At 41.5% G+C, this 24,989-nt stretch overlaps 1 protein-coding gene across 1 annotated transcript in view; it reads left to right on the forward strand.

The window, feature by feature from the left end:
* The window catches only part of ATP13A5 (ATPase 13A5), a gene marked incomplete at both ends in the record, with an annotated part of 141,408 nt that overhangs the window by 57,062 nt on the left and 59,357 nt on the right, over positions 1 to 24,989 (forward strand). The window contains 10 exon segments of the mRNA XM_082624314.1: positions 1,013 to 1,099; positions 8,938 to 8,964; positions 8,968 to 9,016; positions 9,019 to 9,093; positions 13,245 to 13,360; positions 13,364 to 13,391; positions 14,215 to 14,375; positions 16,668 to 16,793; positions 18,152 to 18,231; positions 20,636 to 20,678. Of these exon segments, the coding sequence (XP_082480440.1) occupies positions 1,013 to 1,099; positions 8,938 to 8,964; positions 8,968 to 9,016; positions 9,019 to 9,093; positions 13,245 to 13,360; positions 13,364 to 13,391; positions 14,215 to 14,375; positions 16,668 to 16,793; positions 18,152 to 18,231; positions 20,636 to 20,678 (792 nt within the window).

A 24,989-nucleotide genomic window follows, 5' to 3' on the forward strand; every position in this document is an offset into this window, starting at 1 on the left:
ATTGCTGTATGTGACTTTGATCCTGGTTCTAACAGTGCCCCCTTCTCCAATGGAGGAGGCTTGATCTCTTTGTACAAATGACATACAAGTTGGGGTCTTATGTGAGGATATAAATCTATATTACTAGCTCTGTAAGTCCTGTCTTTAAGACCAGTTATATCCACCCCAAGCAAAGAAAGTGCAAATTGTTCATTGAGTTTAAAGCTGGATAATAAAGAGTCTCTAGTTAAATATCTTTTGGTAGTTCCTTTCACTAAACATAACGGGGAGGGAAAATGTCCTTACAGACTCTAAGAATATTAGCCCTAGAAGGGATGTCAGGATATTTTTCAGAAGAAATTGAGATCTGCAGAAATGAAATGATGTCCCCAAGGTTGAACAAGTAAGTGATAGAGCGGAAACCAGATGTTGTCTCCTATTTTCTGACTTGTGCTATTTATATATCTGACTGCCTTTACCATATTTTAGCTTAATATTGGTTTCTCAGATGGTATAACTTATACTGTTGTAACACCCAAAGAATACAAATTATTTTCAAATATGCTTTCTAATTTGCTAGCAGCTAACTTGTAACTCTCTAGCTAATGAATTAAGCTAGTAGCATAGATAGAGCATAAGAAATAGTATCATGTTTATCTCAAGACTCAACCCTCTGTCATCTGAGAGCTAGTGTGTTCAGGTATATTGGAGAGTAGATCTCCACTTAAACCCTCATCCATTTACAAGACATGCCTTTTAAGAAGAGCCAATGAGCTGTAGTTAGCACTTCCTCCACCAATTACTACTTAAAATGTACTCACAATAATTCTGGCTTTTTGACATTTTACAATAAGGTCCTTAATATAAATCAACACAACAGAAATTTGACAGTGATGGTATTAAGATAATTGGCCTACAAGAGAAAATACATGAAAAGGGCTTTGAAAAGATTAAAGTGCTATGTAAATGAGAGATATTTCTTTCTTATTATTTTTCTTTAAGGAATCTTATGAATGTTTTCATTTTAAAACAGATAATGGAAGATTGCATTGTAGACTACTGCAAATTTGGGATATCAGTTTCCAACATAATAATAAAACCAGGACCAAAAGCCAGTTGGGTATGATTTGCTTTTTTTAATTATATAAATATTCCCCCTTAAAACTGGTGAAATTCCCCTGACTTTTACATATTTTTATATTCCTATTATTTTGTCTTATCCTAACAGTATCCACGGTCAGTTTGCTCATTCCTTCATTCCTGAATTTATCCATTAATTTATTCAACAAACACTCATGAAGTACCTATGTATGTTTGAGCCCTGTGCTAAGTGCTAAGGCATAAAGTGACTTCAAAACTAGACATGCTGGGAGGGACCTTCAAGATGGCGGAGAAGTAAGACATGGAGATCACCTTCTTCCCCGCAAATACATCAAAAATACATCTACATGTGGAACAACTCCTACAGAACACCTACTGAACGCTGGCAGAAGACCTCGAACTTCCCAAAAGGCAAGAAATTCCCCATGTACCTGGGTAGGGCAAAAGAAAAAAAGAAAAAACAGAGACAAAAGACTAGGGATGGGAGCTGCATCTCTGGGAGGGAGCTGTGAAGGAGGAAAAGTTTCCACACACTAGGAAGCCCCTTCACTGGCGGGGACAGGGGATGGGGCCAGGGGGAAGCTTCAGAGCCATGGAAGAGAGCGCAGCAACAGGGGTGCAGAGGGCAAAGCGGAGAGATTCCTGCACAGAGGATCAGTGTCGACCAGCACTCACCAGCCCGAGAGGCTTGTCTGCTCACCTGCCACGGCGGGTGGAGGCTGGGAGCTGAGGCTCGGGCTTTGGAGGTCAGATCCCAGAGAGAGGACTGGGGTTGGCAGCCTGAAGGGGGCTAGTGTGCCACAGCTAGCTGGGAGGGAGTCCGGGAGAGTCTGGACCTGCCTAAGAGGCAAGAGACCATTGTTTCAGGGTGCGCGAGGAGATGGGATTCAGAGCACTGCCTAAACTAACTCCAGAGAAGGGCGCGAGCCGTGGCTATCAGCGTGGACACCAGAGACGGGCATGAAACGCTAAGGCTTCTGCTGCAGCCACCAAGAACCCTGTGTGCAAGCACATGTCACTATCCACACACACCCTCCCCAACCCAGGAGGCTGTGCAGCCCACCACTTCCAGGGTCCCATGATCCAGGGACAACTTCCCAGGGAGAACACACGGCACACCTCAGGCTGTTGCAACATCATGCTGGCCTCTGCTGACATAGGCTCACCCTGCATTCCAATTATAACTACCGTACCCTTCCTTCCCCTCTGGCCTGAGTAAGCCAGAGCCCCCTAATCAGCCACTGCTTTAACCCCAGCCTGCCTGGGTGGGAACAGATGCCTGAGGGCGACCTACTTGCAGAGGCGGGACCAAAATCAAAGTTGAACTCCAGGAGCTGTGCGGACAAAGAAGACAAAGGGAAATTTTTCTGTGCAGCCTCAGGAGCAGTGGATTAAATCCCAACAATCAACTTGATGTACCCTGCATCTGTGGAATACCTGAATAGACAACGAATCATCCCAAAATTGAGGTGGTGGATTTTGGGAGCAGCTCAGCTGTAGACTTAAGGTTTGCAGTCTGCAACTGACCTGTTTCTGATTTTTATGTTTATCTTAATATAGTTTTTAGTGCTTGTTATCATTGGTGGTTTTGTTTATTGGTTTGGTTGCTCTCTTCTTTTATTTAATTATTATTACTTTTTAATTTTTTAATTTTAATAATTTTATTTTTTAAATTTATTATTATATTTTTCTTTCTTTTTTCCTCCTTTTTCTTTGGAGCCATGTGGCTGATAGGGTCTTGGTGCTCTGGCCTGGTGTCAGGCCTGAGCCTCTGAGGTGGGAGAGCCGAGTTCAGAATCTGGACCACCAGAGACATCCCAGCCCCATGTAATATCAATTGGCAAGAGCTCTCCCAGAGATCTCCGTCTCAATGCTAAGACCCAACTCCACCCAACGGCCAGTAACCTCCAGTGCTGGACGCCCCATGCCAAACAGCTAGCAAGACAGGAACACAACCCCATCCATTAGCACAGAGGCTGCCGAAAGTATTACTAATTTCACAGGTACCCCAAAACACAGCACTGGACATGGTCCTGCCCACAAGAAAGACAAGATCCAGTCTCATCCATCAGAACACAGGCACCAGTCCCCTCCACCAGGAAGCCTACAAAACCCACTGAACCAACCTTACTCACTGAGGGCACGCACCAAAAACAATCAGAACTATGAACCTGCAGCCTGTGAAAAGAAGACCCCAAACACAGTAAGCTAACCAAAATGAGAAGACAGAGAAATATGCAGCAGATGAAGGAGCAAGGTAAAAACCCACCAGACCAAACAAATGAAGAGGAAATAGTCAGTCTACCTGAAAAGAATTCAGAGAAATGATAGTAAAGATGATCCAAAATCTTGGAAATAGAATGGAGAAAACAAAAGAAACGTTTAACAAGGACCTAGAAGAAATAAAGAGCACACAAACGATGATGAACAACACAATAAATGAAATTAAAAATTCTCTAGAAGGAATCAATAGCAGAATAAATGAGGCAGAAGAACAGATAAGTGACCTGGAAGATAAATAGTGGAAATAATTACCACACAGCAGAATGAAGAAAAAAGAATGAAAAGAATTGAGGACAGCCTCAGAGACCTCTGGGACAACATTAAACACATCAACATTCAAATTATAGGGGTCCCAGAAAAAGAAGAGAAAAAGAAATGTTCTGAAATAATATTTGAAGAGATTATAGTTGAAAACTTCCCTAACATGGGAAAAGAAATAGTCAGTCAAGTCCAGTAAGCGCAGAGAGTCCCATACAGGATAAATCCAAGGAGAAACACTCCAAGACACATATTAATGAAACTATCAAAAATTAGACACAAAATAAAAATAGTAAAAGCAACAAGGGCAAAACAACAAATAACACACAAGAGAATCCCCATAAGGTTAACAGCTGGTCTTTTAGCAGAAACTCTGCAAGCCAGAAGGGAGTGGCAGGACATATTTAGAGTGATGAAAGGGAAAAACCTACAATCAAGATTACTCTACCCAGCAAGGATCTCATTCAGATTTGATGGAGAAATTAAAACCATTACAGACAAGCAAAAACTAAGAGAATTCAGCACCACCAAACGAGTTTTACAACAAATGCTAAAGGAACTTCTCTAGGCAGGAAACACAAGAGAAGGAAAAGACCTACAAAAACAAACTCAAAACAATTAAGAAATGGTAATAGGAACATACATATCGATACTTACCTTAAATGTAAATGGATTAAATGCTCCAACCAAAAGACATAGACTGGCTGAATGGATACAAATCATGACCCCATATATATGCTGTCTACAAGAGACCCACTTCAGACCTAGGGACACATACAGACTGAAAGTGAGGAGATGGAAAAAGATATTCCATGCAAATGGAGGTCAAAAGAAAGCTGGAGTAGCAATTCTCATATCAGAAAAAAAAAGACTTTAAAATAAAGACTATTACAAGAGACAAGGAAGGACACTATATAATGATCAAGGGATCAATCCAAGAAGAAGGTATAACAATTGTAAATATTTATGCACCCAATATAGGGAACCTCAATACATAAGGCAAATGCTAACAGCCATAAAAGAGGAAGTTGACAGTAACAGAATAACAGTAGGGGACTTTAACAACCACTTTCAGCAATGGACAGATCATCCAAAATGAAAATAAATAAGGAAACACAAGCTTTAAGTGACACATTAAACCAGATGGACTTGATATATACAGGACATTCCATCCATAACAACATAATACACTTTATTCTAAGTGCTCATGGAACATTCTCCAGGGTGGATCATATCTTGGGTCACAAATCAAGCCTTGGTAAATTTAAGAAAATAGGAATCGTACCAAGTACCTTTTCCAACCACAAAACTATGAGACTAGTTATCAATTATAAGAAAAGAAAAACTGTAAAAAGTACAAACACATGGAAGCTAAACAGTATGCTACTAAATAACCAAGAGATCTCTGAAGAAATCAAAGAGGAAATAAAAAAATATCTAGAAACAAATGAAAATGAAAACACACTAACGCAAAACCTATGGGATGCAGCAGAAGCAGTTCTAAGAGGGAAGTTTATAGCAATACAATCCTACCTCAAGAAACAACAAATATCTCAAATAAACAACCTACCCTTGCACCTAAAGCAATTAGAGAAAGAAGAACAACAACAAAAAAAAGTTAGCAGAAGGAAAGTGATCATAAAAATCAGATCAGAAATAAATAAAAAAGAAATGAAGGAAACAATAGCAAAGATCAATAAAACTAAAAGCTCGGGGCAGACACCAAAAACAATGGGAACTTGTTCTTTGAGAAGATAAACAAAATTGATAAACCATTAGCCAGACTCATCAAGTAAAAAAAGAAGACTCAAATCAACAGAATTAGAAATGAAAAAGGAGAAGTAACAACTGACACCGCAGATATACAAAGGATCATGAGAGATTACTACAAGCAACTATATGCCAAAGAAATGGACAACCTGGAAGAAATGGACAAATTCTTAAAAAACACAACCTTCTGAGGCTGAACCAGGAAGAAATAGAAAATATAAACAGACCAATCACAAGCACTGAAATTGACATGGTGGTTAACAATCTTCCAACAAATAAAAGCCCAGGACCAGGTGGCTTCACAGGGGAATTCTATCAAACATTTAGAGAAGAGCTGACACCTATCCTTTTCAAACTCTTCCAAAATATAGCAGTGGGAGGAACACTTCCAAACTCATTCTATTAGGTCACCATCACTCTGATACCAAAACCAGACAAAGATACCATATAAAAAGAAAACTACAGGCCAATATCACTGATGAACATAGATTCAAAAATCCTGAAGAAACTACTAGCAAACAGAATCCAACAGCACGTTAAAAGGATCATACATTATAATCAAGTAGGGTTTATCCCAGGAATGCAAGGGCTCTTCAATATACACAAATCAATCAATGTGATAAACCATATTAACAAACTGAAGGAGAAAAACCATATGATCATCTCAATAGATGCAGAAAAATTTTTCAACAAAATTCAACACCCATTTATGACAAAAACTCTCCAGAAAGTAGGCATACAGGGAAGCTACCTCAACATAATAAAGTCCATAAATGACAAACCCACAGCCAACATCATTTTCAATGGTGAAAAACTGAAAAATTTCCTCTAAAATCAGGAACAAGACAAGGTTGCCCAATCTCCCCATTATTATTCCACTTAGTTTTGGAACTTTTAGCCACAGCAATCAGAGAAGAAAAAGAAGTAAAAGGAATCCAAATCAGAAAAGAAGAAGTAAAACTCTCACTGTCTGCAGATGACATGGTACTATACATAGAGAATCCAAAAGATGCTACCAGAAAACTACTAGAGCTAATCAGTGAATCTGGTAAAGTAGCAGGATACAAAATTAATGCATAGAAATCTTTTGCATTCCTACACACTAATGATGAAAAATCTGAAAGGGAAATTAAGGAAACACTCCCATTTACCATTGCAACAAAAATAATAAAATATCTAAGAATAAACCTACCTAAGGAGATAAAAGACCTGTGTGCAGAGAACTATGACACTGATGAAAGAAATTAAAGATGATACAAACAGATGGAGAGATATACCCTGTTCTTGGATTGGAAGAATCAACATTGTGAAAATGACTATACTACCCAAAGCAATCTACAGATTCAATGCAATTCCTATGAAACTACCAATGGCATTTTTCACAGAACTAGAACAAAAAATTTCACAATTTGTATGGATACACAAAAGACCCCAAAGAGCGAAAGCAATCCTGAGAAAGAAAAACGGAGCTGGAGGAATCAGGCTCCCTGACTTCAGACTATACTACAAAGCTACAGTAATCAAGACAGTATGGTACTGGCACAAAAACAGAAATATAGATCAGTGGAACAGGATAGAAAGCCCGGAGAAAAACCCACGCACATATGGTCACCTTATCTTTGATATAGGAGGCAAGAATATACAATGGAGAAAAGACAGCCTCTTCAATAAGTGGTCCTGGGAAAACTGGACAGCTACATGTAAAATCATGAAATTACAACACTTCCTGACACCATACACAAAAATAAACTCAAAATGGATTAAAGACCTAATTGTAAGACCGGACACTATAAAACTCTTAGGGAAAACATAGGAAGAACACTCTTTGACATAAATCACAGCAAGATCCTTTTTGACCCACCTCCTAGAGAAATAGAAATAAAAACAAAAATAAAAAATGAGACCTAATGAAACTTAAAAGCTTTTGCACAGCAAAGGAAACCATAAACAAAACAAAAAGCCAACCCTCAGAATGGGAGAAAATATTTGCAAACGAAGCAACTGACAAAGGATTAATCTCCAAAATAGACAAGCAGCTCGTGCAGCTCAATATCAAAAACAAACAAACAAACAAACAAACAACCCAATCCAAAAATGAGCAGAAGACCTAAATGGACATTTCTCTAAAGAAGATATACAGATGGCCAAGAAGCACATGAAAGAATGCTCAACATCACTAATCATTAGAGAAAGGTAAGTCAAAACTACAAGGAGGTATCACCTCACACCACTCAGAATGACTATCATCAAAAAATCGACAAACAATAAATGCTGGAGAGGGTGTGGAGAAAAGGGAACCCTCTTACACTGTTGGTGGGAATGTAAATTGATACAGCCACTGTGGAGAAGAGTATGGAGGTTCCTTAAAAAACTAAAACTAGAACTACCATATGACCCAGTAATCCCACTACTGGGCATATATTCTGAGAAAACTATAATTCAAAAAATGTTCATTGCAGCACTGTTTACAATATCCAGGACATGGAAGCAATCTAAGTGTACTTCAACAGATGAATGAAGAAGATGTGGCACATATATACAATTGAATATTACTCAGCCATAAAAAGAAACAAAATTGAGTTATTTGTAGTGAAGTGGATGGACCTAGATTCTGTCATACAGAGTGAAGTAAGTCAGAAAGAGAAAAACAAATACTGTATGCTAACACATACATATATGGAATCTAAAAAAAGAAAAAAAAGTTTCTGATGAACATAGGGACAGGACAGGAATAAAGATGCAGATGTAGAGAATGGATTTGAGGACATGGGGAGTGGGAAGTGTAAGCTGGGACGAAGTGAGAGACTGGCATGGACATATATACACTACCAAATATAAAATAGATAGGTAGTGGGAAGCAGTCGTATAGCACAGGGAGATCAGCTTGGTGCTTTGTGTCCACCTAGAGGGGTGAGATAGGGAGGGTGGGAGGAAGACACAAGAAGGAGGGGATATGGGGATACATGCATACATATAGCTGATTCACTTTGTTATACAGCAGAAACTAACACACCATTGTAAAGCAATTATACTCCAATAAAGATGTTTGAAAAAAAAAAAAGAAAGAAAATAGAAAAAGAGAAATGCCAAAAAAAAGCTAGACATGTTGGGCTCTGTGCTGGAAGAATATGTGAACTGATAGAAAAATCAAGATAGGTGCAAATAAATGTGATATAATATTCATTATATTGCATATTATATTGCATAAAGTGCTATAATAAAGGCTGAGGAAAGAACTGCAGGAGTCCAGAGGTGGGAGTAAATACTGTTTTTAGGAGAGAAGTACCACAGAGGTGGTGCCCTGCAAACTTGGCCTGGAGGATGATTCAGATTCCTCCAGGCACCCAAGGGGAAGGGCCTTGCAGACCGGACAACTTGATGAGGGAATCGCCTTAGATGCAGCTAGAAAAATATCAACGTTGTGACAACGTTGTGACAACTTCATGATGTCCCTAGGCTCACTGAAGAGTAAACCTTATATGCTGTTGTGCATCTGCTAAATCTCACGTAATAGCTTCTTAAGGTCCCCTATTTTGGGGCCCTTAGAGTCCCTTGGAAGCCATCGCCATCTTTTGACAGTTTCCATTTTCCTGCAGCCTGCAGAGGATGTCTGTGGTCGTTCAGCTGGAGGGGAGGATTATTTTTGTGTCTATATGAAAGGTGCCCCGGAGATGCTGGCTAGGTTCTGCAGATCTGAAACAGGTACTAACTGACATTTATCTCTTTCAGGAGGCAAAAATATTTTAAAAGCTCAAACACACAGAGCAAACCAACCTAAATCAATGAATGTGGAGGTGGTTATTTTCTCGGTAGGTGGGAAGTGGGCCCAGTAGATCTGCTAAGGCAGAGGTGGTAACTTAAAAGCAGAGAAGCAGTGAGTAAATATCAGCCAGAAAAGCCCAACCACAATGGGGCATCAGAGAGGAAGGTGTGAAGCAAGCCTCAGAAGCCAGAACAGGGAGCTACAGAGGGGTCAGAGGAGCAGGGAGGGTGAGAATGAGGAGTGTTCAGGGAGAATCAAAGAGACAGTTCTGAACCCTAGATTAATTCTGCAGACAGGGATGCTCTGTCACCTCCTGGGGGCTGGCACCACTTATGGGGTCTTAGATCAATGAGAGGAGAATATAAAAAAGATACTTTTAGAAAAAAAAAGTGATTAGAGTAAATTAGATGGCATTAGAGCAAGGTAATTGATCATTTTCACATCAATTTCATCTTTCAGGGCCAGATTTTGAGCTGATTTGTATTGTTTCTTAGTCTTATAAACATATGCACTCTCTAAGCGGCAGCCCAGATTTGTAAGAATATTGCTGCATTCAAATGAGTTCATTTGGATAAAACTGGCCTTTTTTCTCCTGATTTTCATCTATATTCTCCTTACAATTGCTGATAGCCATCAACTTGTGCACAGAATTCTAAGATTTGGCAAATGATTGCTATAACTTCTCTCTCTACTTCGAATCTTTTTTTAGAAGTCCCTCTTTTTTCTGACTTTGATCTTCCTCATAGCTCCCATTAACTCCATCTTTCACAGATTGATGGTCTGTACTTGGCTGTTAATTTTTTTTCAGGTGTCATTTGCCACCACTTATTCACCTAGTAGCCCTTCCAATTCTTCTTCCTGTCCTAAATTCTGATCCTTGACATATGCTAATATCATATTCATACAGTTGGCACTTTGAAAGACCTCCAGAATCCTTTAGATATGTCTTCTTTCAAGAATCAGTAGTACACCTCCTTTGGGTCTGGAGAGGTAGTGAGTGCAAATTGAGTTCCTTATATGAAGTAGAATTCAGTATTCTTAATTACATTCAGGAGATAAATTGTCCGCAGCAGAGGACAATCTGTAGATTATTTTTTCTTTCAAAGTTTCTCAGTTTTTAAAGTTTGTTTTTGAATTGTTTATGACAAAGGAGTAAAGAAATACTGTGGAAATTGAATAACAAATCATCTGCATCACTTATCTTTGATTTTGTGTTGCTGGTAGAGAGATCCTCACTTATATACAATTATTAACCCCTCTGCACAAGATGTGGATATCCTCGGTTCCACATTACTATTTACAGCCTAAGTCTATCTACTCTAATATAATCAGTAATCACCGTCCCTTCCTTACCCTGTGTCTATTTCCCCCATCTATAAAATGTGGGATTGGGTGATCTCTAAGAAGCCTTTCGCCATGACATTTTAATCTTCTAAATAGAATCGCAAATATATGCGGTTCACAAATATACGAACAGTACTCTCCAGTTTAACATTCAAGGTGTTAGCTATTCTTGAGGAAGCATAAAGACCCATAACACACAGGATTTTGTAATTTTTCAAGATACAAATTTTAACAATGAAAGTTAAGGTCATGTGTGAAGACAAGATTTATGTTGCTAGAAGTGGAGTGTAGCCACCACCCAGCTGTCACATACAAATTAAACTGTGATGTTCTCATTTAAAAGCACCAGTGAGAGAGACATTATTATAAATATGACAAAATTTTAAAAATGAGGATAAATGTGCTAGATTTCCAACTATCCCAGGTTTTCCCAGAGAATATCAGGAACCTATTTATCATGCTTCCTAGAATATAGTTATTATTTTCAAACAGGGTAAAAGAATAGGGTTTTGATTTTTTTTAGAGTCAAATTATATTCAGCAGAAATTTCCAGTTAGGAAAATCAAGATGTATAAAAAACTGACATCATAAAGGTGAAGTAGAAGAGTTTCCTGAGATGACTTAGTTGGGGGAAAAGTCAGGAGAAATACCTTATCAAGATTCACCCTTTCATGAGTTTAGCCAATTTCTATTGAGCTTGACTATGTATTGGATGCCCCTCAAGGCACTGAGGATTCAGAAGTGAATAAAATCAAATCCTTGCCCTCACAAAGCTTATATCCTAATCGGGGGAAATAATTAATAAAGTTAATCTATAAAATATTGTCAGGCAGTGATAAATGCCCTGAAAGAAGAAATAAAGCAGGTTAAAAGGATTTTAAAAATGACAGAGAGCACCGTATTACATGCGGAGATTAGGGAAGTCCTCTGAGGAGGTAACTTTTTTTTTTTTTTTTTTTTTTTTGCGGTACCCGGGCCTCTCTCTGTTGTGGCCTCTCCCATTGTGGAGCACAGGCTCCGGACGCGCAGGCTCAGCGGCCATGGCTCACGGGCCCAGCCGCTCCGCGGCATGTGGGATCTTCCCGGACCAGGGCACGAACCCGTGTCCCCTGTATCGGCAGGCGGACTCTCAACCACTGCGCCACCAGGGAAGCCCAGGAGGTAACATTTGAACAGAGATCTGAGTAAAGTCAGGGAGCGGAGCATGCAAGTATCCAGGGACGGAGCACTGCAGGCAATAGGAATAGTGGATGCAACAGGCCTCGACGCAGGATTTTGCTAGAATGTTGTAGAATCCCGAGATACCCAAGTGCCTGAAGGAGTGAACACAGGAAGAGTCATAAAACAGAGACTGAAAGCAGAATACATTGGTGAGAAGATTTTGGAATCTTTCTTTTAGTTCTAGTTAATGAGAAAATATTAATCCAATTTATAATGGAAAGTCATGAAGTTAAATGATGAGAATTTAACAAATTCTGTATTAAGGTGGATTTTCTTTTGTAATATTCTCTAAGATCATGAGGTAGGATTCATATCTGATTATCTGAGTATTCACCAACGTGCCTAATATAGGATCTAAAATAAAGTAGTAATTTAGTAACTGGACTGTGGAATGAAGGATGTAACTACTTATAGTCTACTCCAGAGAGAAGTTTCTTCATTGTATTCTTATCCACGTTGGATTATTTCTCATCAAGAAATTCAACTCTAATTTTTTTCTTAAAGAAGTTTACTGACCATGTGATCATTTCCCTCCCAAGTCCTACTAACATGATAGAAAAGAAATAGCTTCAAAGAAAACTAAAGAAGCAATAAGTGTAGATGAGAGATTTCTACATATTTCTGTAAGATGTAAAGTAAGTGGAGGAGTGGTAGCTGAATCAGCAGGATAGAAGAAGCTATAGCTTATACCAAGCCAGAGAGAGAGAGAGATTGCAAGAGGAAAGCTGGTTCACCCTGTAGAACCCCAGAGAGAATGAGACTCTGCTATGTCATGTACTTTGGAAGGTGGAGATGAGACTGAGGACAGTGAACATGGCGGATGAACTGACAGCAGGCACAGAGGTTGGTTCCCTAGGTCTCCTTATCCTTCCCCTTCCTCTCCCTGAAATCTTAACTCCACTCTGGACAGAAAAAGGAAAAAATGAGGGATCAAGAAAGAGCTCTTGGCTCCCAAATTTACTTTTTAAAAAATACCTGAGATTTATTATATTTTAGAGGAGAGGTCCCACTACCTAATGTAACCCAGTTAGATTCCAAGCTTCCCATTTCAAATTCTGAAAACTCTTCAAATCCTTGGCTGATGTCATGTATTTACTGGATGTTACAGATGGAGGCTGAAATAAATGATTCCATATTCAACTATTACTATAGTATCCTGTATGCAGTACGTACTTAATAAATGTCTACTAAACTAAAATGTTTACAAGCTAAAAAAGTTTTAAAAATATATGACTAACAAAAAATTTTAAAAACCAACAGAAGAGTTGGAAGATAAACACATTGTTTTAAAAAAATGGAGTTGAAAAACTAGAAGAAGCAGCTAAAAGATATAAAAGTAGTTACCTCTTAGAAGGAGAAGGGGTGGGGTGCTGTGAAGACAGGGGCTATTGGTTTTCATTGCTATAAACTTTTGGGTTCTTTTTGATTTTTTAAACCTGTGCATGTATTACATTGATGAAACTTAGAAATTTCAAAACAAAGAAATAATTGCAACTGTTGAGATTATATGGATACACTTTAATAGTGACTTTCTTCCAAATCCAAAGAGAGAAGGTGGAGTCAGAGTTAACATTTCTGGGACTTCTCATAATGGAGAATCACTTGAAAAAGGAAACAAAACCAGTCTTGAAGGAACTGAGCTAGGCCCGCATCAGGACTGCGATGATTACCGGTATGGGTTTCAGGAAGCCTGTCAAATTACATGTATCCCAGGCATAAGCAAAATACCATATGAGCTGAGTGAGTTCATGTAACTGAGGCGGAGAGAACAAAACTTGGCTGTCAATTTGTTACCCTCTGCTCCAGTTACCTGGGAACATGTGTAGCTCCACCGCCACCCACCCCCACCCCCCACCCTGCCCAGCACGACCCTGAGCTTTGGAGGCAAGGACCGTAGCTCATTCTCTTTGTCTAATGCCCTCTGTTCCTACCCAGGATCTGTGCAGGGCTAATAGGCTCACAGCAAATGTTGAAAGAAGAGAATGGGATTCTCATCAAGAACCCCAGTGAGACCTCTGTGTGAAGGGGGTGAGACCCTGCTGGACTGTCCTTCAGGGCGGTGGGGTAGGCATGGCCTGTGATGATCAAATCCAACATGGCCAGCCCTAAGTGCTTTTTTTCTTTACTTAATTGGAATCCAGATCCCAAGAATAGTTTTATGTTATCAGACGAGGCCCATATAACTTTCACCACTGACAGCTGTCAGTCTTCTGAGGATTAGTCGTAAAGCACTTAAATATTTATTTATTCACTTGTGCATGTTTTGGAAATATGCGATGTTCTGGGACATGATGCTGTTATGGGAGGGAAATGCAGATGTAGTGTTTGAGCACCCATGACAGATAGGCCTGATAAACAGTTATGAAAAAAGCAGAAAGCGATAAATGCCCCCAAGAGCACCAACAATGTGGTACAGTCACGCAGAGGAGGGAGAGCTCAGTTCTGGATGCTGAGAGGTTTCTACACAAAGCAAGCCCACTTTCTTTGTCATCTAGGTGACAACCTTCAAACAGCCATTACTGTTGCAAAGAATTCTGAAATGATTCCTCGAGGGAGCCACGTGATCCTTGTTGAAGCCAATGAACCCGAAGAGTTTGTCCCTGCCTCCGTGACCTGGAAGCTGGTAGAGAACCAAGAGAGTGGGCCTGGAAAGAATGTGAGTGAATGTTACAAGGCTCCTGCATGGGCCGTGGCAGATGGAATACAGCCCTGACCCTGGGCAGCTCTCTCTTGGCATTAGAAGTCACCACAGTAATAATCCCTCCCATCTGCCCAGAGTTTTGCTGTTTGAAAAGCTTTTAGCATTTCCTCCGGCACTTCTCAGTCTTGACTTCACGTAGAAACTACCCAGAAGAGTTTTTAAGCTTCCAAAGCCAAGACTACGGATTCAATCAGAATCTCTGGGCTGGGAACTGACATCAGTCCTTCCCCCAGTGAGTCCAATGTGCAGATGTGGCTGAGAACCACTGATTTACATCCAGGGTTCCCACTTGATCCTCAGTTACCCTACACAGTTGAGCAAACTATTCATTTTACAAATGGGAAAACTGAAGCCTAGAGAGGTAAGCTTGCCCAAAACACACACCGGTGAGCTGAAGAGCAGGAAATCAAAATTCTGTTTGATCCACCCCCCCAACCCATGGGCATTTAGACTGCACTGTACCGGTGACATGATATGAACAGATATTGGGCTTCTCTAGGTAGCAAGCTTCCTGTGCACTTACCCCGGGACAGCTCTTTCATGTGAGGAGAATGGGCTTCAGCCTGACATTTCCTTACTAAATGTAGCACCTCAGCCTTTGTGTGAATTCAAAGAGATGGTCCTCTAGGTGATAAATTATAAAAAAGCTCCCTTCCTCCAGGCTGACAAGCCCTTCAGATCGTTCAGTGTCGAGTAGACCTTTGTGCAGCATACAAGCTGCACAGCTGTACAGAGTGGCCGTACCCCTACCCTGTGAAGAGGTGTGTTAACTTGGCTTAAATCCATTGTACAGACTGTGAAAGAGGACAGCTCTGTCTCTGCTTTCAGAGGATTTCTGGTGCTGATATCCTTGCAAGCCCACTTGCCTCAGCATCCATGCATGTTGCCTCAGCTGCACTGAGTGATGAAACTCAGATCCTCACTAATTTTTTTTCAAAGTGCTTAACATTATGTATTCAAGAAAAATTAGTTTGCTTGTACCTATATACATTTTTAACAGAGATGGTATACTTTAAAAATTTTATTTTATTGAAGAATAGCTGATTTACAATGCTGTGTTAATTTCTGCTGTACAGCAAAGTGATTCAGTTATACATCTATATATTCTTTTTCATAGTCTTTTCCATTATGGTTTAATACAGGATACTGAATATAGATCATCACTACTTTTTAACAAAGAGTCCACTTATGAGCTTAATGCGTCTCCTGAAGGTTTGTCATTGCAGGGAGAAGTCGCATCATAGTCTCAGGCTTTCCTGCTCCTCTCTGGCTCCCTCCCACCCCACTTTCTCTCCCCAATTTCCAAGAAAAGCACAGGGAATCCAGTCCCTGCCTCAAGTGAACACTTTACAACAAGTCTTTGGTTGGCGGTTTTACAATGGAGGTTGGAAGGGGAGGGGCGTATCACCTTGCCTCCCAGTCTAGTACATCAAAATATTTTTTCCTCCAAATACAATGCTTCCCCCAGTGAATTCCTCTAATGAAAAAAAGGTTCTCATCTTTTATACTATCTGAATTTAGAGTCCGACACAAATGTAAGACCCTCTGAAACATGTTGCATCAACAGCCATTACCAGCTATTGACATGATGAATGCATACACAGTCATCAGATGCTTTCTCTTGGAGCTGAGCCAGCTGGGGCTAGAACCCAGTGATAGGGCTACACTGACAGGTGAAAAACAGGACAGAGAGGGTTTCAGGAAAGGAGTAGCACTGGTGCAGGGGTGACAGGAGGTGGAAGAGGATCTGGGCACTGTGAGGGAAGAGGTTACCTGTGGGGTGGGGAGAGGTCAGGTTAGGCTCTGAAGAAAGAGCCTACCTATTGTACAGGGAAGAAATTGGGGCATGATTTTTGAATGAATGAATGGTAAGAGATCTTAGGAAACAAAAGGTTGAATGAAGAGGAGAAGGAAGAGAAGGGAAGAATGTTTCCTCTTCTTCCTTGGAATCACTCATTGGTACCTTGGAATGATTTCCTCAGTAGACTACAACACACGTATTATCTCCCAGAGTAGGATACAGAGCATCATGTTGCCAAAGTATTCTCTGCTCATATAATTTGGGGGGGGGGGAGTATTTTTAGTATCTTCTTCATATGAGTCTAAGTTTTATGGGTAAATTTCATATTGTGTATTTGCTGGTCCTCACCCTGTTGTGTAACATGAATACACTTCCTTCCATAAAATGTAGGAAAGCAACAACATTCCTTAAGAGTCAATGTAGAAATAATGCCCTTCTGAGTTTAGGAAACCTACATTAACATTGGAAACAGTTCAGTGCCTGATGGAGAAAGAGGGAGCTGTTACCATTTCGCAGTGAGGGGGAAATCATACCAAGTGATACTTCAGCATTTCAACAGCTTGCTTCCAAAAGTAAGTACTGCAGGGGCTTCCCTTCCCTTCCCTGGTGGCGCAGTGGTTGAGAGTCTGCCTGCCGATTCAGGGGACACGGGTTCGTGCCCCGGTCCGGGAAGATCCCACATGCCATGGAGCAGTTGGCCCCGTGGGCCATGGCTGTTGAGCCTGCGCGTCCGGAGCCTGTGCTCCGCAACGAGAGAGGCCACAACAGTGAGAGGCCCGCGTACCGCAAAAAAAAAAAAAAAAAAAGTAAGTACTGGAGAAATGATGTGTTTTGTTTTGCTCCTCAAATTACTGAGATAAAAAAAGGTAAGAGAACAGTGAAGGGGACGATCAGCGAGGTTACCTCAGAGTTAGGAAATAAACACCCCCAAACAGGCGCTGCTCCTTCAGGAGTTTGCCGCCCCGCTAAGCCTCCTGATCCTGCACATGCGCATGGCCTCTTCAGCGTTTGAGGCTGGTACTGCCCCTCGCCCCGCCCCTGGGGCCAGTCCAACCCCAGCGTCCTTCCTCCCTCCCTCCCCAGCAGAGAGAACCGCCAGCTAGTTCCAAAGATGTTACCTGTTTTTTGTGTCTGTTTCTCTCTGAAAGCCACCAACTCATGTCAGGCTGAACTCTATTCCCCTTCCTGCCTGAATTCTTAAATTACAGCAGAAGGAAACAAAGACTTCATGGTTTATTCTCAAAATCATTTGTTATCTTGTCGCTGTGTGTGTATTTTCAAATAGTGCCGTGCAGGGTTGCGCTGTCAGTGGGAAGGAGATAATATAAGTGGAGAACGAGCCCAGGGCAGCAACCATCTGTTAGCAGTGTCTTGAAAGTCCTGTCGCCTTACCAGTCAAGGACCATAGAATCTAGACCCCCGAGGCTTCTAGAAAGCTGTTAGTGCAGTTCCTCGTTGGAGAGACGGGAAAGCTGAGGCTCAGAGAGGTTGTCTCTTGCCTAAGGTTTGCACAGTTTGGGTCAGAGCTAGGAATAGAACCCTGATTCTCAACTCATGATCTATTGCTCTTTTTTCTGCTTAGTCTTCAGTTACGGAGACAGTGTTTATTAAAAAGAACTGTATTTCCTTAAGCATTTTAATCTTATATGCTCTTCTGCTTTTTAGTTACTTTTTATTCATTAGAGCTTACCCCATCTTGGAAAAATGGCCTGGAACAAAGTAATAGACTTGTGATGGAAAACTGAAAGTGAAAGTTAAATATTAAAGTGTTAAATCCTCTTTTTTCCCTTTCCTGACATTTGGTCTAAAAATGTCACACTATCCAATGCTATATTAAAATTGTGGCCAGGAGTCATTTTTCAGGACTGTTCTTTTATTTAAAAAGTGTTCATCTCTCTAATCTTATTGTAATCGTTGTTTTTCTCTTTAGATTCTGGTGAATGGAACCATTTTTGCAAGAATGTCCCCTGGGCAGAAATCTAGCCTCGTTGAAGAATTTCAGAAATTAAAGTAGTTGCTATTGCATGAAAAGAGAGTGTATTTGTTATTTATTGCTGTGTAAAAAATTACCCCAAAACATAGTGGCTTAGAATAACACTTTTTTTTTTTTTTTTTTTTTTTTTTTACATTGCTGTGGGTCAGGAATCCAGGTGTGCTTAGCTGAGTCTTCTGGTTCTAAGTCTCTCACAGGTGTAATGAGGTGTTGGCCATGACTGCAGTCATCTTGCGGGGGAAGGATCTGCCACCAGCCTCACTCATGTGTTGTTGGCAGGATTCAGTTTCTTGTGGGCGGTTGGGCTAAAGAGTCTGTTTTTTACTGGCTGTTGGGCAGAAGCCACCCTTGTTTCCTTGCCACGTGGGTCATTTCATAAGGAAGCTCACAGTGTGTCAGCTAGCTTCCATGAGAGTGAGCAAGCAAGAAGAGTAAGAAGGAGAGAGAAAGAGAGGGAGAGAGAGAGGTATGACCATTTTTTATATCTTCATCTTAGAAGTAACATCTTATCCCGTCACTTTATTCCTTTCATTAGAAGCAAGTTGCTAGGTCCAGTTCACACTCAAGGGAGGGCATTAGACATCATGAATACTAGGAGGTGGGCCATTTCAGAAGCTGTCTACCCCAGAGAGCATTCCTTCTGTGGCCCATAGGGCATATCTTAGAGGAAGATCCCCTGCTTGGATATAGAGTATAGAAACAACAGGGGTTTGTACAGCTCAGAGTGGAAAAAAATGGAGAAGTGTGCGAGTTATCACCTGGAATTATTTGAGGTTGGTCCATCAGAAGCTGTGTGAATAATTTCAGGTCCTCCAGGAAGGAGATGAAATGGCATTTTCACTGTTTTGGGTATAGAGGCCAAAGTCAGAAAAAGAAAAAGTCCTTTCTTATCTCCTTCAAAATTACAGATGACCAAGTCACATCAGAGTGAAACTGTTCTTTTTGAGACCAGACCTTGTATTACTTGCTGGGACTGTTACAATTTCTGGACTGCAGATTTCTGGAAAGTGAAAAGGAATAGAGAGTAGTGAAACTTAGATAACTGCTGATAAGTAGTAAGTAAAATCAAGAGACTGCCTTTGACTATTATTTTTTGTTGCCCAAGCATTCTTAGGGAAGTTTCCAAAACTGCTTTTTGACTCCCATAACGCCTCAAGGATGGGTTAGTAACCAGTGTCTAAAATGACTATTTTATTTACATGGTCATTATATGATATTGGTTGAAGAAAGTAATTTTACCTGTCTCAAATACCTGAGAAATGTTGCCAACTTAAATGCTTACTTTTGAAAAGCTGTATTCCCCTGAAGAAAAATCAATTCAGGAGGATATATGCTGTCTCAGAATAAGTTATCCTCTCAATTTCCAGATCTTGATCTTTGTTCAGAATTTATTCTTTATTCAGACAACACTAGAAGATGTAAGATTCCTCGTGTGATATAAAGACTAAATATGTACTTTATGCCTGAAGAAATGAAGCCATTTTCAGCAAATGTGTATGGTCTTGATATGTACATGAACACAAACAAATGTTTATAGGGTGATTTTCATATATACTAGCCAAATAGTAGGTTAAACCATATGAATCTGTTTACATGTGACCATTTTTGACCAATAAAGATGGCCATTTCTTATGTGTCAACTGATAATAAGGAAATTCTCTGAGAACTTCATTTTTCCCTGTATTGTGTTACTTCATGTGTTTTTGGCAAGTTACCACTGAGCCTTTAATAGTATTGCCATTAATCAATACCTCCGATGTATTATTTACTTGTAATAGAAGACAGTGTGTCTTGCATCAGAAACTCCTTTTCTTTAGTAACAGCTTTAAAATTTACTCTTCCCTTTATACTGTTGTGTTTGTACACCAAACTGGTATAGGTGGGGGGCATGTTATCTCATTTTCACTCCAAGATGCATCAAGAATATGTGTATATATCTCTAGTTATATCTGTTAAACCATCTCTCAAATGTTTCTCTCCCAAGTGTCTACATGCTAAACTTTCAGCAGCAGTCAGCAACCAAAACACAGATGGACTAGGTTGTGATCTGTGCATTAGGGTGTGGAAAGTGCTGTGATTATGACAGCACACACTTCAGTTTGGTCTTGGTGGATATAATCCAACAGGACTTCTTTTGAAGTGTGTGATCATCTTTGTGGACATCCTTGGCAGTATCACCATCATTTCCATGTGGCTGATTGATTGAAACAATTTAAATATACAAGGGCATTATCCCTCTGGGAATAGTTATCTCCAAGTCTTTTTCTTTCAGCCTGATTCCACATGTGTTCAAGAGACACACACACACACACGCACTTACACACACATTGCGTGTGAGCTAGTTATGATGGAAATTACTCAAGTGAGGCATTAAGCTTAATTAAAATTAAGCATTAATTTTTCTTATCCTTTCCCCTGCAGTTATTATGTAGGCATGTGTGGAGATGGAGCTAATGACTGTGGGGTGAGTAGAAATTAGTTCTTCTAATGCAGGGGGTTCACTGATATTCCTTTTAAGGACCCCATGTCTCCTGGGGGCTGACTCTTCACCCTTCTGCCAACAATCACATCACTTAATCATTCTGATGTTTATACTCACTTCTACCAGAGTGTGGGTTGGACGTGGTTTAGAGTAAAGTGAGATGAGTCACTTCAGCTGTTTTCTAGCAATTCCTAGAATAATAAAGACAAGGAAAGGCTACATAGGCTCCCATATTTCAGACCCAAAAAGGACTTTTCAAGACTAGCTGATTTAAATCTTTCCTGTTATAAATAAGGAAATGAGACTCAGGGAGGTGAATACTTTTTTTTTTTTTCCTGAAGTCACGCAGCTGGTAAAGGCTTAATGAAGGAAGAATTGGAAACTGATGGTAAAGCTTTGAATTATGTGTAAATTGTGTTTATCCCTGCCAGATTTCTACACCAGGGTTACTTTTTACAAGTTGGCTATACCCCAAAATGCTTACACTCAGCAAAATCATAGACCAAATTATTTGGTCATTACATACAATAGCAAACCTAAATTACAAGATTCTCAGCAGATTGCTTCTCTAACACAATAGAAGGCAGTGCATATTTTATAATCTGAGTTTCAAAGATATGGTTGAAACAGTAGCTTACCTGAAGATTGTTGTACATAAGAAAATATTTTAGGAGCTAATCTGTGGAACAAGAAGTAAAGAGAATTGCTTTGTATTTCCAAAGTCTATTAGATACTTAAGGTCTAGGTATTTGTTTTACTTCCTTCTTAAATATTTTCTTCAAAGTTCTGTGAAAAACTATGTTCATAATTAGAGATCTATTATGAATTTTTCTGCCTCATACTTCATGAGAAGAAGCTAGTTGTTAGTCTCCTCTTCCAAATCTAGAGTGAGTACCCATTCTCATTAATTATGTGGAATTTAGAACAAAACAAATAAACTGGATGTTATAAAGGACATAGTCTCTTCCTCCAAAGAGTTCATTATCTGATGGGGAAAAAAATCATGCATAGGGGGCCCGGAGGAAGATGGCGGAAGAGTAAGACGCGGAGATCACCTTCCTCCCCACAGATACATCAGAAATTCATCTACACGTGGAACAACTCCTACAGAACACCTACTGGACGCTGACAGAAGACCTCAGACCCCCCAAAAGGCAAGAAACTCCCCACATACCTGGGTAGGGCAAAAGAAAAAAAGAATAAACAGAGACAATAGGATAGGGACGGGACCTGCACCAGTGGGAGGGAGCCGTGAAGGAGGAAAGGTTTCCACACACTAGAAGCCCCTTCGCGGGCGGAGACTGCAGGTGGCGGAGGGGGAAAGCTTCGGAGTAGCGGAGGAGAGCACAGCAACAGGGGTGTGGAGGGCAAAGCGGAGAGATTACGGCACAGAGGATCGGTGCCCTCAGGCACTCACCAGCCTGAGAGGCTTGTCTGCTCGGCCGCCCTGGCGGGGGGGCTGGGAGCTGAGGCTCGGGTATCGGCTTTCAGTCAGAGCGCAGGGAGAGGACTGGGGCTGGCGGCAGGAAGAGAGCCTGAGGGGGTTAGTGCACCACGGCTAGCCCGGAGGGAGTCCGGGGAAAGGGTCTGGAGCTGCTGAAGAGGCAAGAGACTTTTTTCCCTTTTGTTTCCTGGTGCGCAAGGAGAGGGCATTAAGAGGGCTGCTTGGGGAAGCACCGGAGACAGGCGTGAGCCGCGGGTAAGGCGCGGACCTCGGAGACGGGCGTGGGCCACCGGCACCGCCGCCGCCGCCCGCCGCCGCCGCCGCCCGCCGCCGCCGCCGCCGCCGCCGCGGCCCGCCGCCGACGCCGCCGCCACTGCCGCGGGCGGCCGCCGCCGCCGCCACCGCCGCAGCCCGCCGCCGCCGCCGCCGCCGCGGGGCCTGTGTGCGAGCGCGGGTCACTGTCCGACCCGCCTTCTGGGGTGCCTGTGCACCCCGCCACTGCCGGGGTCCCGAGACCCGGGGATGGCTTTCCCGGGAAAGCGCACGGAGCGCCACGGGCCGCTGCAACGTCACGCCAGCCTCTGCCGCTGCAGGCCCGCCCCACACTGCGCGCCCCTCCCTCCCCTCTGCCTGAGTGAGCCAGAGCCCCCGAATCAGCGGCTCCTTTAAACCCGTCCTGTCTGAGCAAAGAACGGACGCCCTCCGGCGACCTACGCGCAGAGGCGGGGCCAGGTCCAAGGCTGAGACCCGGGAGCTGTGAGAGCAGAGACAGGGAAATCTCTCTGTGCAGCCTCGGAGGCAGCGGATTAAAGCTCCACGGTCCATTTGATGTGCCCTGCGTCTGTGGAGTGCATGAATGAACAGCGAATCATCCCAAATTGAGGAAGTGGACTTTGAGGACAAGATTTAAGACTGTCCCCCCTTTTCCTCTTTATACAACGAATTATTCCAAATTAAGGAGGTGGACTTAGAGAGCAAGATTTCAGACTTCTCGCCCCTTTCCTCTTTTTACAACGAATTATCCCAAATTGAGGAGGTGGACTTGGAGAGCAAGATTTTTGATTTTTCCCCCTGCTCTCTTTTTGTGAATGTGTATGTGTAATCTTCTGTGTAAGATTCTCTCTGTATAGCTTTGCTTCCACCATATGTCCCAGGGTTCTATCGGTCCGTTTTTTTTTTTTTTTCTTTTCCAATAATTACTTTCTAATTTTAATAACGCTACTATATTTCATACTTTATTCTATTTTACTTTACCTGCTCTTTCTTTTTTTCCTACCTTCCCTTCCTCCCTCCCTCCCTCCGCTCCTCCTTTCCTTCTTTTTCTTTCCTCCCTCCCTCCCACCCTTCTTCTTTCCACTTTCTTTTTCTTTCCTTCCTCCCTCCCTCCCTCCTTTCTTTCTTTCTTTCCTTCCTCCCTCCCTCCCTCCCTTCTTCCATTCACTCTTCCTTCTGCTTTTATTCCTCCCTCCCCCCCTCCTTTCTTTCCTTCTCTCTTTCCATCCTTCATCCCTCCCTCCCTCCTTCCTTTCTTTCTTTCTTCCTTCCTTCCCTTCTTCCCTTCTTCCTTTCTTTCCCTCTCTCTTTCTTTCTTCTACTAATTCTTTCTTTCTGCTTTTTCTCCCTGTTATTCTGAGCCGGGTGGATGAAAGGCTCTTGGTGCTGCAGCCAGGAGTCAGTGCTGTGCCTCTGAAGTGGGAGAGCCAACTTCAGGACACGGGTCCACAAGAGACCTCCCAGCTCCACATAATATCAAACAGCGAAAATCTCCCAGAGATCTCCATCTCAACACCAGCACCCAGCTTCACTCAACGACCAGCAAGCTACAGTGCTGGTCACCCTATGCCAAGCAACTAGCAAGGCAGGAACACAACCCCACCCATTAGCAGAGAGGCTACCTAAAAACATAATAAGGCCATAGGCACCCCAAAACACACCACCAGACGTGGACCTGTCCACCAGAAAGACAAGATCGAGCCTCAACCACCAGAACACAGGCATTAGTCCCCCCCACCAGGAAGCCTACACAACCTACTGAAACAACCTTAGCCACTGGGGTCAGACACCAAAAACAACGGGAACTACGAATCTGCAGGCTGCAAAAAGGAGACCCCAAACACAGTAACATAAGCAAAATGAGAAGACAGAAAAACACACAGCAGGTGAAGGAGCAAGATAAAAACCTACCAGACCTAACAAATGAAGAGGTAATAGGCAGTCTACCTGAAAAAGAATTCAGAATAATGACAGTAAAGCTGATCCAAGATTCTATTTCCAAGATCCATAATCTTGGAAATAGAATAGACAAAATGCAAGAAACAGTTAACAAGGACCTAGATGAATCAAAGATGAATCAAGCATCGATTAAAAACACAATAAATGAAATGAAAAATACTCTAGATGGGATCAATAGCAGAATAACTGAGGCAGAAGAACGGATAAGTGAGGTGGAAGATAAAATAGTGGAAATGACTGATGCAGAGCAAAATAAAGAGAAAAGAATGAAAAGAACAGAGGACAGTCTCAGAGACCTCTGGGACAACATTAAATGCACCAACATTCGAATTATAGGGGTTCCAGAAGAAGAAGAGAAAAAGAAAGGGACTGAGAAAATATTTGAAGAGATTATAGTTGAAAACTTCCCCAATATGGGAAAGGAAATAGTTAATCAAGTCCAGGAGGCACAGAGAGTCCCATACAGAATAAATCCAAGGAGAAATACACCAAGACACATATTAATCAAACTGTCAAAAATTAAACACAAAGAAATCATATTAAAAGCAGCAAGGGAAAAACAACAAATAACTCACAAGGGAATCCCCATCAGGTTAACAGCTGATCTCTCAGCAGAA

The sequence above is a fragment of the Mesoplodon mirus genome (assembly GCF_964341445.2).
Source record: "Mesoplodon mirus genome assembly, chromosome: 6".
Classification (NCBI taxonomy): domain Eukaryota; kingdom Metazoa; phylum Chordata; class Mammalia; order Artiodactyla; family Ziphiidae; genus Mesoplodon; species Mesoplodon mirus.